At 40.0% G+C, this 13,027-nt stretch overlaps 1 protein-coding gene across 1 annotated transcript in view; it reads left to right on the top strand.

Moving 5' to 3' along the window:
• Positions 1-5,246, top strand: part of PPFIA1 (PPFI scaffold protein A1) — a 58,817-nt gene extending 53,571 nt beyond the window's left edge. The window contains exons 27-30 of the mRNA XM_075713291.1: positions 666-841; positions 1,434-1,502; positions 3,383-3,548; positions 5,188-5,246. Coding sequence (XP_075569406.1) covers positions 666-841; positions 1,434-1,502; positions 3,383-3,548; positions 5,188-5,246 — 470 coding nt within the window. The remainder of the gene's footprint in view (positions 1-665; positions 842-1,433; positions 1,503-3,382; positions 3,549-5,187) is intronic.
• The last annotated feature ends 7,781 nt before the right edge of the window (positions 5,247-13,027 follow it).

Genomic DNA, 13,027 nt, shown 5'->3' with positions numbered 1-13,027 from the left:
TGTGGAAAAGTGTAGTAGTATGCATACACAAGCTGAAGGTAAGTCTGCATTACTAAATTGAACACCTTCAGAACTTACAGGCAGATAAGATAGAAAACTAATAATAAAGCTTTAAACAATAATAAATGAAGCTTTCTGTTCAAATTCAGTAGGAAGTGTATGAGAAACTGCTGTAAGATTTTTCTTTTGAGTAGTAGAATTTTTTTTTCAAAATACTTAATCTGTCTTGGGTGAGGTTCAGACCCCTAAGTGGCTGTGTGAAATAGAAGGTCCTGTCTTCCCTATGTGCATGGATGCTATGCCCAGCTGAACTTGGCTCATAACTGTGACTGTAGCCTCCCTCCAGGACTATTCCTTCTGGGTGCAAGGAAAACTACTGTATGGAAAGGATCCAACACCAAGTGTTGGAGTCTAAGCATGAAGTTTTGTTGCCAGTTCAGAGCGTTTCATGCACACCAAAAAGGCAGGGGCAGATTGGATGGCAACCTAAATGTTAAATAACACAATTCCTTGAGGGCTACTACTTCACAGCATTTATGATGAATTGGTGTCTATGTGAAAAATCAATCCCAACACGAGCATACAGGTCAAGAAAGGACTGGGGTTTTTTGTTGAGAAAAGTTGTATTGTTATGAATCAGGCAACTTTTTTTTTTTCCTCCATAGATGTCCTTGTCTGGAGCAATGAAAGAATGATCCATTGGGTAGTGTCCATTGGTCTTAAAGAATACGCAAATAACCTTATAGAGAGCGGAGTTCATGGTGCACTTGTGGCCTTAGATGAATCATTTGATTACAATGCATTAGCTCTCTTATTACAAATACCTACTCAAAACACACAGGTAAGCAAGAAATAGTTACTTTATGGCCCATAGGATTTTTCTCCCCTCTAGAAAGGTTAAAAATGGAACTGATTTTTTTTTTTTTTTTTCTCTCCTCAGGTAAGTCCATTATCTTTCTATTCCCAGCTCTGCAAACTTTAGAAATGGAAAGTTGTCCATTCTCCTATACGAGAAAAACATGGAACTATGCTTTTCTTAGTGTTTTCTAATTGTTAATAAAAATTCTGGTTGATAAATATGCTTGAACAAAAAATATTGTTTGAATATTCTCCTCATAGTCCATTCTCACAGCCTTACTGTAAAACTCATCATTTTTGTTGTTTGCTAGTTTTTATTCTGAAGTAATGGAGTTTGAGCCAGAAATCATGAACTTCTATGTTACAACTAAGGGAAGGGGGAGCTGTTAAGGCTTCCTTAAATTTTTAATGAGTTACAACTTAAATTGTAACTTTTCAAGTACTAATTGTGTTTATTAATCTGATAAGAAGGCATTAAACAATTTGGGTTATATTAAGTTTTAAAAGCTACTATATGTTACTAATTACTAATCTTTTGGAATGAATTTCCATTTCTTTCGTATTATAAACTTCAGGCTCGTGCTGTTCTGGAGAGGGAATTTAATAACCTTCTTGCTGTAGGCACTGACAGAAGACTTGATGAAGTAAGTCACTTGAGCTGTTAACCCATTTTATGGTCCTGGGAACTTTATCAGAAATGTTAAGTGAAAGAATTTAGTTTGAACCTCTTTAAGCTATTGACAGAATAGTGACAGAATTCTTAACTTGAAATGCTTTGTCTTCAAGAGTTTCTGAATATGGTAGGTTTTGTGTATTTAGGTAAGATAACTTTGAATATGAAAGTACTGGGAGGATTTGCAAGTTTGTTTTTTGTAGCTTCCATGGTTAATGTCTAACAGCAGCACTTTGGGCTGAATCTTCTATCTAAAATGTGGGAAAGTTAGTGACTGGTGTTGCAGATGAGCAAGCTGTAATAGAGAAAGGCACCGTGTAGCACATTTCAAACCTTTGTCCTAACGAGCAGTATTTCAAATAATTTTGAGTGTTTTTCAAGGAAGCTTGTATTGTGAATACCTGTTAATACTGGTATAGATGACCACCAGGTATGTTTGCACATCAAAGTAATTTCTATTGGGCAGTCTGTGATCTTACAGTGTATAAACTTCATTCAGATGTAATGAGTATAAAACTCTAACAAACTAGATATGAGACTTTTCTGTAGACCCTTTGAACCCGTAGCAGAAAGGAGAGGGTGGTACATCTTTAACCCTTTAAGTTGCCCTGTGCTGTAACTCTGAACAGTTTCAAGCTGGTGTTAACTTCCCCGAGAGAGTCGTAATTCAGTGCTACCTCCTCTTTGGTGCTAATGGGAGTTTATGTGGTAGCACACGTAGGGAAAAGTGGTTCAGGTTAAGACTAAGGTGTCAAAACCCTAACGTAGTTAATCAGATCAGGGAACCCGTCCATGATAGCTCAGAAATGTTTGTTCTGGTGTGAGGAAGAGGACAAGGGAAGGGTGAAAGTGTGGGTTTAGCTGCTTTTGGATCAGTGAAGGGAAGCCTACACCAGTATGTTGAGGAAGGAGGCTGCGATGACAGGCCTTGATTGGGTTTCCTTCATGATTTCAAACTGCAAGAGAAGGAGCTTTGAGGGAATGGATGTTTGCTCTGTTCTAGCGGCACAGGGCAGTTTGATCATGAAGATCCCTTCAAATACTGCAGATGCTTGTCTCCTAATTCTAAAAGGGGATAAATTTTAGGTAAAATGGCATTCAAGTGATTGAACTGCTTCTAAAGGTGAAGTTGGCAAACGGAGATGCACAGTGGGTATATTTGCATTGACATAATACCTTCACTGCAAAAGACATTTTTGGAAGTGGGACTTAAACTATTGTATTTAGTAAGTGCAATATATTTCTGAAGTGGAATATTACTTCAAAGATGCAGATGTATTAATGGGGGAAAATACACCTAGGTAATTACAAGCGAAGCTTACCCAAGTGCTTAAGCAAAACACTGCACATCAATATAGTATTTACTACACTTACTTTTTTTTTCCTCACTATCACTTCCTGTAATTTGTAGCATGAGAAAGCACGATAGCTGTATCATCATTCCTGTAAGACAGAGTTGAAGGTGAAAAGCAATTGCTCAAATTAAGCCTGTTTATGTCAGTGTTCCCAAAGCAGCGTTTATGATCTGCTCCACTCATACCCCTAAGAATGAGTGATGTGACACTTAGAATTATTGCAAATCATGAAGTACAAACGTTCAAAGTACAAAATGTTTTCTTAAATGTGCCAAGCACATGAATTTCCATAGTTACTGAGCTGAAGAGCCTGTAGTCTGGCAAATGAACAGAGACTGTTGCAAATTAAGACCTCTGCTGCTGTTACACCTGAATCATTCTGAAAATTAACTCATTCGGTAGTGATACATTTACTTAAGATTGTCAGTAATCCTTTTAATGTCAGTAAACAATCCTACATTTTTTGAATCGCTAATGATGTTTATCAATATAACAGGATGATGATAAGAGCTTTAGGAGAGCACCTTCATGGAGAAAGAAGTTTAGACCAAAGGACATAAGAGGTTTAGCTGCTGGATCAGCAGAGACTCTTCCTGCAAACTTCAGAGTTACAACCTCAATGTCTTCACCTTCTATGCAGCCAAAGAAGATGCAGATTGATGGTATTGATTTTGTATTATTTTAAGCATGATGCCCTTTTTTGCTTGAGATTACAGGGGAATTAAGTTCAAATTACCTTTTTGCTGCATAAAAGCATCTGCCTTGTGCATGGTTGTATATATAACACTGTGTTTAACCATAGGGTGCTTTATAATTTTAGGATGCAGTAGTAGATGTGGAGTTTCTTTTTACTTTATTGGAATAACAAAATGAGAATTATAGTTAGAAATACATTTATTTTACACTAGGAAAATAAAATTACATTTTAGTAGAAGTCTTTTAATGATGTGATGCATAACTTCTAATTATAGAATCATAGAATCGTTTAGGTTGGAAAAGACCTTTAAGATCATCCAGTCCAACCATTAACCTACACTACCAAGTCCACTCTAAAGCAATCAAGGGTAGACTAGACTAAACCATGTCCCCAAGTGCCACATCTACCTGTTTTCTGAACACTTCCAGGGATGGTGACTCCACCACCTCTCTGGGCAGCCTCTTCCAATTCTTGACCACCCTTTCCGTAAAGAAATTTTTCCTAATTTCCAACCTAAACCTCCCCTGGCGCAGCTTGAGCCCATTTCCTCTCATCCTATCGCTAACTACTTGGGAGAAGAGACCAACACCCACCTCGCTACAACCTCCTTTCAGGTAGTTGTGGAGAGTGATAAGGTCTCTCCCTCTCCTAATTAGTAGCAGTTAGGCCAATGTAAGTCCCACTTCTGAGATGCAGTAAAATGCATTCAAAAATGATGTGAGTAAACTCTCTCAGATAATTTTGAGATTATAAAAAATTGAGTAAAAAGTGTGTTACCACCCCCTGCAGTGGTCACTTAAGTATTGATCAGGCTTGAAATCACTATTTCATTTATTGCTGTGTACGTAATGATCTATATGTATATGTGTGCACACACAGATAAGTATTAAAAAAAAACCCAAAACAAAACACAAAAAACCCAGCTGGAAGTGGAAGTTGATCACCTGTCACATGAGGTATCTTGTCTGTTTAAAAACAGTCTCTTTATTACCATGAGAATAAACTTTTACTTGAATTTGTTTTACAAAACACAAGTAAAAATAAATGGGAAAATTTATTTAATTGGAACAGACAGGATGAGAACTTCAGCATAATCTGTCAGAGTTGTCTCAGGTTCTGAAAATTGTATTTATGAGTAAAGCTCAAAGAAGCAACCTTTGTGTCTGTTACTCTAAAATGTCAGCTGTTTTAAATTTTAAATATTGTCACTAGCACAAAATATTTTCCAGAATTAATGTGGAAAATTCTGTAAATTAAAATAAGTGAAGTCTACCATGTAAAACCCCTTTATTTTTATGATATTAAAAAGACCCAGAAAATAAAAATATATAAACTATGTAAAATAGAGAATAAATTACTTATAAAATTACCTTTGCCAATTTCTGTGTGCTAGTTGGCACACAAACATTTTCAGATTTCTTTTTGTTAGCCACTGAAACTAGAAGTGGTTAATACATAAACTGTAAAGTAAATTCTGCTTTTCTAACTTGTAACCTTAGATTTGGGTGAGTACAGTAGCTGTAATCAAATTGCTGTAGGATTTTTTTTTTGAGAACTAACATGCATGCTGTGTTCTGCATGTCTTCCCATGCTTCTTGAAATAGGCAGTGTATCAGGAACACAAAGATTGGATTCTGCTACAGTAAGGACCTACTCCTGTTAAAGCCTTCTCCTGGTGAGTAAAGTTGATAGGTATAATAGTAAAGCAGCTATTTATGAAATAAAACGTCAGGTATTTTAATACAGTGAATTTAAACACAAATCTGCTTCAAGTTTTCAGGGTAGGTTGTTATATTGAAAATCCAGAGCTTAGTTCCTACAGTGAAGACTATGAGTGTTTAAATATTTACTTTTGTAAATATTGTATTCTTTTTGAGGTTTTTTAAAACAGCCTCAAAAAGGACCCATGCTAAATAGCTGTGTAGAACGTGTTGAAATCAAAGGTTGGATGGAACAGCTAGTGAAAGTGGGCAGGAGGGAAGGGAACTAAATTAGGCCTATAAAGGAAAGAAAATAATTTGGTATGTGACACTGCAGTTCAGATTATTGATCGTTCAGAGTCTTTGCTTGGTCAAGTTATCCCACTACAATATACTTTAATATTGAATTATTATAGGGGTAATTGCATAGTTTTCCAGTTCTTGGACACTTCATGCCACTGTGATTGCTTAGGCTGCCTGTTTGGATTGAGCTACCTGCAGCCTAGATTCGGGTAGGTGGGAGCAGTGCTGACAGTAAAAGGCAGCTTGATAATACAAGGGTGTTTAACACAGAGTACATGCTTTCTGGCTTATGAAAGCCATGTAGTCTTGTCGTACTCCAGGATTTGGAATGATTTTTCCTCAGCAGCCTCTGCTGTATTTTCTCACGGAACAGTATTTCTCTCATTTTGCAAACAGGTCTGGAAACTAAATTTTTTTTACTCTATTGGATTAAAAATAAAAAAGAATCCAGTGAATCTTTCTCTCACTAGCTGGTATCTTCCATGGGCTATAAATTGCCTGTCTCTTCTGATGACAGCTTCTTTCCTTTCTTCTCACCAGTAACATCCCTACCAACTCATATATTGGCTGCCTTTTCTTCAAATTCTGAACCTTTTTGCATATACAAGTCTAGTTCTAAAGAGTTCTTATGAAATGTTGAGAAGGGAAACGCTTGCACGTAGCAACTCAGATCATGTGGATCTGTCACTTCATAATCTCAGGGGCTATCTTTAAATTTTTTTGAGTTTCAAGACATTGAAGTTTTAAGTCTTCCCCTCCCCCAAATTTTCTCCCCACTGTTTCAGGATTTTCTATAGTCAGATGATCTAGGATAAAAATCTGGGAAGCAGAAATATTTTACTTCATGTGCTTTACTTTGCGTTGCAACTGAAGATTACAGAAGGCAATAGAATTGTATACATTGTGGCATGGCAATGATTCGATGCATGACTGCTCCACTACTGAGCTGTTTGTAAGAAACTTAGAATGAAATGTTTTTAAAAACACCTGCTAATGGAACTTCTTTTGTTTGGTTTTTTTTCTTGTTGTTTTTACAGTTTACCCACACTATTTCTACCGGTGATATGCAGCATTTTGAACATTTGGAACCCTTAACCTGTTAATACTTGTTAAATGGACACTTTGAGATATTTTATTACAGAGTTTTTAATTAGCAAATAAATTCATGAGTACTATAGAGAAAATATTTTAGAATCTAAATGTTTCTTATATTTATGTGACTTCTCATTTATATAGTTACTTACTTTTTCTGTTTCTATTCAGTCTACAAATCAAATCATTGCTGGTTTTTTTATTCTAATTTTAGTCTTTCCAACTGAATGTACTGTAATGCTTGTATGTATATGCCCCTATAAGTAATATAGGGTTTTTGTAAATTATGCAGTTACTGTAATTATCATTGTTTTTTAATAATGAAACTGAAGGTGAAAAGGATTTTAATACCTTTGTAAAAGTATCATGACACCAAGCAGTATATATTTTGTCTTTTGGAAATGTTAGCTTAGATCTGAAAACAAGTCCAGCTTTTTTTCAGGTAAGTGTATGTTGTTGTAGAAGGTATGGTACATGATTGTTCTTCTTTTCGGAACTGTACCTTTCCACAAAGAGGATTTGTCAAGTAGTGGGAATTTGTCTTTATTTAAAATATAACTTGTTTGAAAAGCTGGGAGGAACTATAACACTACGGAACATGTTTTAGAAGTGATTCACTCGGTCATAACACTCTCTGCTGTATTTGTGTAGCGTATCTTCACAGTGACTGAAAACAAGCCATAAACCAAGAACTGTTTGTATTTTTCTTTCCTTTAACTGAGGAAGATAGACTTCATAATAATTCCTGGTCGTAATCCACAGGCCACAGAGAGTTTTTGTCCTAGCTCTTTTTGATTGAAAACACTTGTGGAAAGATGCTGGTGAAACTAGTTTTAATGGACCAATCATGAAGCACTGCAGTCTCATGTCAAATGAGTAGCGAAAGATGAAGGTACAATGGGCTGAAAACTAAAGCGGTGCGACCTCTAATAAAGGCCTTACTTTTCTTATGTAAGTCATATTTTGTGTTTTGTAAACTTGTTCTAAAGAGTTGTCTGGACTTTAATTTGGATGGTTGTAGCCATTTTGGACTGTATGAGTAGAAAATGTATCCAACACTTGTAAATGGCATATTAAAAAGCCAGCGAGAATCTGTTCAGATGGTGCATTATTTATTATGCAACAATATATATAGCATGTCTTTTTTCTCTGTTTTCCACTTCTAACTTGCTTGTAAAACTGAAATTCATTGTTACTATTCTGTTTTTCTATTAATCTTTTGTGTATTTTCAGATTATGTAACAATATGTACAGTCTACTTTTGAACTATTTTTATCACAGTATTATTTATTGCTTTCTTTCAATAAAGTACTGATGCATTTTCCACTGCCAATAAAACACTATTGAGAAGCTAAGATCTAATTGTATGCAGGCAGATACTTTTGCGGTGAGTGGATATTGTCAATAAAGCATCTTAATGATTGTTTGCTGCCCTGTAGATCTTGTTTCAAATGATGACTTCTCCAGCAGAAAAATGTTCCGTTAGATGTGACATTTGCTTTGGAATTGTTCAAGTTCACATGCGTTAATCAGGTTTTGGAAACCAGTTTTTGGAAGAAAACTGCTTTATTGCCTACTTCTGCTAGCAGTTGGAGCTATGATTTACTTTTTAAAAAAAAAAAGTAACAAAAGCTATCACACAAGTTCAGTGTATTCTGGTCCACGTGATGAAGATTGAAGTGCTGTTCTATATTGCAGCAACAGTTGCTTTGTTAATAAAATGAGATTAAGACCGTGGTGATATTTGGGGAGAAACATGGGAATCGAGGGAACCAATACAAAATTGGGTCACAATAGGGCTGTTTATGTCAATTTTAATATATTGTAAACCATTTCTTGTGTAGAAGAGAAGACAGAAGGATAAACTTACAGAATAATCGAAGCGGTAGTGAAGCATATTTCATCATGTCCTCTAGATCAACAGCAGGATGTGGAATGCATGGAATGGAGAAATACTGTGACTGATGCTTTAAACATTTTTCAGTAATGCATCTCTGTTTGTCTAGCTTGTCTATATGAGTTGCTGTCTGATCATTTGTGGTCTCTTTTATATTTTCAGAGAATCTATCTTTCTAGAAAAAGCTAAAATGAAACTGCAGAAGGAGATCCTGACTCACTGTTCAGCTAAACTGCACTGTTTAGAAAAAAATTGCATAGACGTTTCTGGTCACTGATGTGATAGTAGGTGTTCAAAGTCATGTATTGTTGCTTCTCAAAAGTGAAAACAATGCGGGAATAGACTTGTAAAATGTGAAAAGAAAATATGCTTATTATTTTAAGGCTGTAAAACCTTAACTGTTATGGAACAATGGAATTGACATGAGAGCTAGAATAAATGAGAGAAATAGAAAAAGCTTTCACGAACTGGCAAAACTGTGTGTTGACTTCCTTCTGAATTATACAGCAAAGCTATCACAGAGAAATCGAGAAAAACACTTCTCATTCAATTTTAATAAACCCCTCCCAGAAAGAAAAACATGCACATGCATGTGTAAAAAGCATATGGGTATGTTACAGTAATCTTTAAATAAAGCTTGGTTAAATATAACCTTTTGTAACTTGCCAAATGTCTTTTAAAGGTGTTAGTTGGAAAGAGTGCGATAAAAATGAAAGTATGTGTTTTAAAATGTGAGAACCCTTTTTATCTGCAATAAGGAGATGGTAGAATTAGCCGAGAGAACTTTAAACTTCCAATTTTTGCATGTTTAGAGGACAGGGAATCTCAAAACAGATGCTACAACTTACCTTATCTTTCTACTTTCAAACTGATGTGGAATTACAAGAAGTTGCTTTTGCGGTGTCTTACGGACAGTAGTGATTTATCATGCCAAAACTCAGAGCAGAGCACGTGTGAAGTAATTCAAAGCAGAATTCCTGCTTGGCACTATGTAGACTAAAGACTTGAGGGGGTTGGCAAAATTAATTTTCGGGTAAATAAAAACTGACACAATGTTATGTTTGAAGAGTTATTTGAGGGGTGGTATTTTTGTTGAAACTGAAGAGTTACTTTGCCTTTAAAAGGAGAGTGTGTTTTCACTTCTTGATAATTCCATTTTCAGCGTTGTCGTTTTGGTGCACTGCTTAAACTCAAGTTACTCTAAATTTTATTAGTTCCATTTTTTTGTTAATAGTAATTTTTGAAGGGGAAGAAAGCAATTGTAGCCTAATTTAGGTAGCAGCACCTTGTGGTTTTATGTGGCACGTAGGAATGGGTGGATGAAAAGTGATTTATAAATGGGGTCGGTATTCCTGCCTGTAAACAGAGGGACGGGTAAAGACTCCAAAAAAAAGCCAGAAGTAATGCCAAAAGGAGCAAGGGTCTCAGCCTGCTTTCTCCTCTAGCAGGCATCTTTTTAAGAGCAACTTTAGCCCAATTTTTAAAATAAGCTGTATTCAGATTATAGGGTAAGTTACCCTATGTTTAATACAGAAGAAATTAATTTGGGCCTGTTCATGCTGTGTGCTGACTGCACGTGGCTTTAGGTGACCGGAGGAAGCTGTGCCAAGGTTGTGTTCCTCCACAACTTGTGAAAATGTTCGCCTGGGGTTTACCATCTTACCCTTTATTGCCGTTCGAGTGCGTGGATGTATTTGTCATGTTTTTCACTAGACGCGTCAGTCCTCGGAGCCTGCTTCCTCTCCTCTGAAAAAATACAAATAGTGGGCAGAAAAGTAACTCCTCGAGTACGGAGGCTGCGTTTTAGAGCCCGCTTGTCTTCCTTTTGCCATGTTTGATTTGGATCCCCCATCACCAGGCCTTGTGCCCCCGAGAAAGACCTGGAAACCCCTCACGACGCCGTAGCCGCCATTTCCAAACCATGATGGTGCAAAAGTGAGTATTAAACTGGGGGGGGGGGGGGGGGGGGGGGGGCTGGAACTGCGTCCAAAACGCAAATCTGCTGTAGTTTAAAGAACTCCTGATGGGGCGTTTTTGGAGCAGTAGCGCTTGGTCATCTAACTTTCCACAGGGAGAGGAGCAGCCAAAATAGATGTATATTTATATCTCCCTTCCACTCCTTCCCCCCCCCCCCTTTTTTTTTTTTGCTTTTTCAAACAGACTGGGCGTCGCGGTGGGGCCGGGGCAGCACCGCCCGGTTGGGCGGGTCCCTCTCCCACCTGGAGCCGCCCAGCCGGGCGGGAAGAGGAAGTGGGAGCTCGGGAGAAGCGGAAATTGCAGCAGCAGCAGCCGCCGTCAGCCCGGGAAGCACCGGCGGGGGAGCCAGGGCAGCGGCGGCCGCAGGAGGAGGCGGCGGCGGCAGCGTAAGCGCGGCGGGGAGGGGGCGCGGGGGTCGTCCCGCCGCACCCGCGGCCAAAGCCGGGACTTTTGTCCCGGCTTTGGCCGCGGGTGCGGCGGGACGACCCCCGCGCCCCCCTTGCCGGGGGAACGGGGCGCGGCCGCCCGCAGCAGGCCCGCTGCCGTGCGGGGCGGTGATGGCTTCGCCCGGCCCGCCCAGCGCCCTGAGGGGGCCGGCGGGCGCTCCCCGCCCTGAGCAGCCGGTCGCTCTGCTAGGGAGAGGCGGAGCCGGGCTTATCTGCCTTTTTTTGAGGGAGTGGGGGGAAAAAAAAAAAAAAAAACAACCCCAAAAACTCTATAAAGCTTCCCGGAGCTCCAAGGCGCCAGCGCTGGTAGTTTGAAAGATGGCAAAGCGTCTGCTGTGGGGCTCGGAGGGGGCAGTGGCGATGAGGGGAAAGCGGGCTGAGCCGCGCCATGGGGCGCGAAGGTCGGGCCTGAGCCCATCACCGTGCGCTCGGGAGAGAGGGGGGGGCTTCCCTGCCAGCTCCTCGACTCCCTGCCAGGTCCTCTGGTGCCTCGAGGGTGCTGCCGGGGGAAGGGGTCCCCCGCCGGCAGCCAGGCCGGGGGTGAGCCCGCGGTTCCCCCCATGGAGCCTTGGCCTAGGCCTGGAGCTGCCGCTTGCTCCTCTTGGCCTGCAGTGCTGCGCCTGGGCTGAAAGCGTTGGCATTCCCCTTTGTTCCTTCCAGGAGTTTGTCCGCAGGCCTTGGGGAAGAAGGGAGTTCCCGAGGGTGCCGCTAAAGGTGCTGGGCAGGATGCTGTGACCGCTCATCAGTCATCGCAGCGGCCAAGAGCGGAGCCGGCCGGATCAATTCAAAGCATATATTTAGCCTTAGTTTGCGTTTGAACCGTAGCGTTTTTCCTTCAGAAATTTGACCATGTGAGTCAGTGACTCACAAATAGATCATATTTCCACGTTCTGCTTTGGAAGAGATGCTAGAATTGCAAGCTGCTGCGGAAACCGGGCTTACTCCGCCAGCAGTCGGAGGTCTTGCCTGAGATCCCTCGTTACGAGGCTGCTGTGCTCTCTTTTGTAATTCACTTTATAGAAGGCAGGGTTGAGGTGTGGAAAAATGTTGGCGTCTGCATGCATAATTTAGGAGGAAGCGTGGTGGATTCTGGATTTTGTAAGGGTGTGTGCGTGAAATCCTCCTTTCCTCCCTTGTTGTTCACGAGAGTTTGAGGAGGAAGCAAAGAAACTGAGATTTAAGGATCTAGCTTTTGTTCTTTTAAATGCCCGAGTACAGTTGCATGCACAAAACAAACAAATCAAATGGATGCTTGAACCACGGACTTGGGGGAAAAAAGTTGTGTTTCGCCCAACTTAATACGTAGAGTAACCGTGTGCGTATGGACCTGTGGTTCAGCTCTTGTTGTTTAGAAATGGAATTCAGGTGACTTGCACAGCGCACGGCGTGGTGGAGCACGGAGGGAGGGATACAAGCCGTCCTCTCCGGAGTGATCATGGGTTTCCGTTCGGTTACAAAGTTAGAACTTGGACCCCACACAGAGTTTCATTACTCAGCTGGTTCCCTTCTGCTTGCCAGCGCTTTTTTTTTGGCAAGAGATTTGATTTGAAGGCCACGTGGCAAACTAAAAAGTAGGAGAACCGGAGACGCGACCCCATGAGAGGAGGCTTTAGTCAGGGTGTTCTAAGGAGAATGATAAAATGCCAGCTTTCTAAGGGTTTTTATTGTAAAGTTGTAGTCTCATAGGTTTTGTGAATATTAAATAATTTAACAAATGAATTGCTGTAGGAATTTGGAGATGGGAGACCTGAAGAAACAGAAGGGGAAGCGTGTTACTGCTTTGTCAGGATGTCGTCTGCTCTGCTCTTAGGCCTTCCTTCCAGGCCACTGTCATTTGCTACCTTGGTGTTTGACCATCAGTTTTTCAGTTGTGCTCGTTCTTGTTACCAGTCCTAAAATTTCTGAAATGTTCCATAAAACTGGCTCATCAGTTTATTCTGTCAGGTTCTAGAGCAGGTGGTGGGTTTTTTTTTTTCCTCTGTGCAGTTCACCTACGGATTGTTAGATACGCATTTAAAAGGGAGTTTTC

The sequence above is a fragment of the Pelecanus crispus genome, chromosome 6, assembly GCF_030463565.1.
Source record: "Pelecanus crispus isolate bPelCri1 chromosome 6, bPelCri1.pri, whole genome shotgun sequence".
Lineage (NCBI taxonomy): Eukaryota > Metazoa > Chordata > Aves > Pelecaniformes > Pelecanidae > Pelecanus > Pelecanus crispus.
The sequence above is the reverse complement of the archived record's forward strand: the minus strand, read 5'-3'. Positions and strand labels throughout refer to the sequence as shown.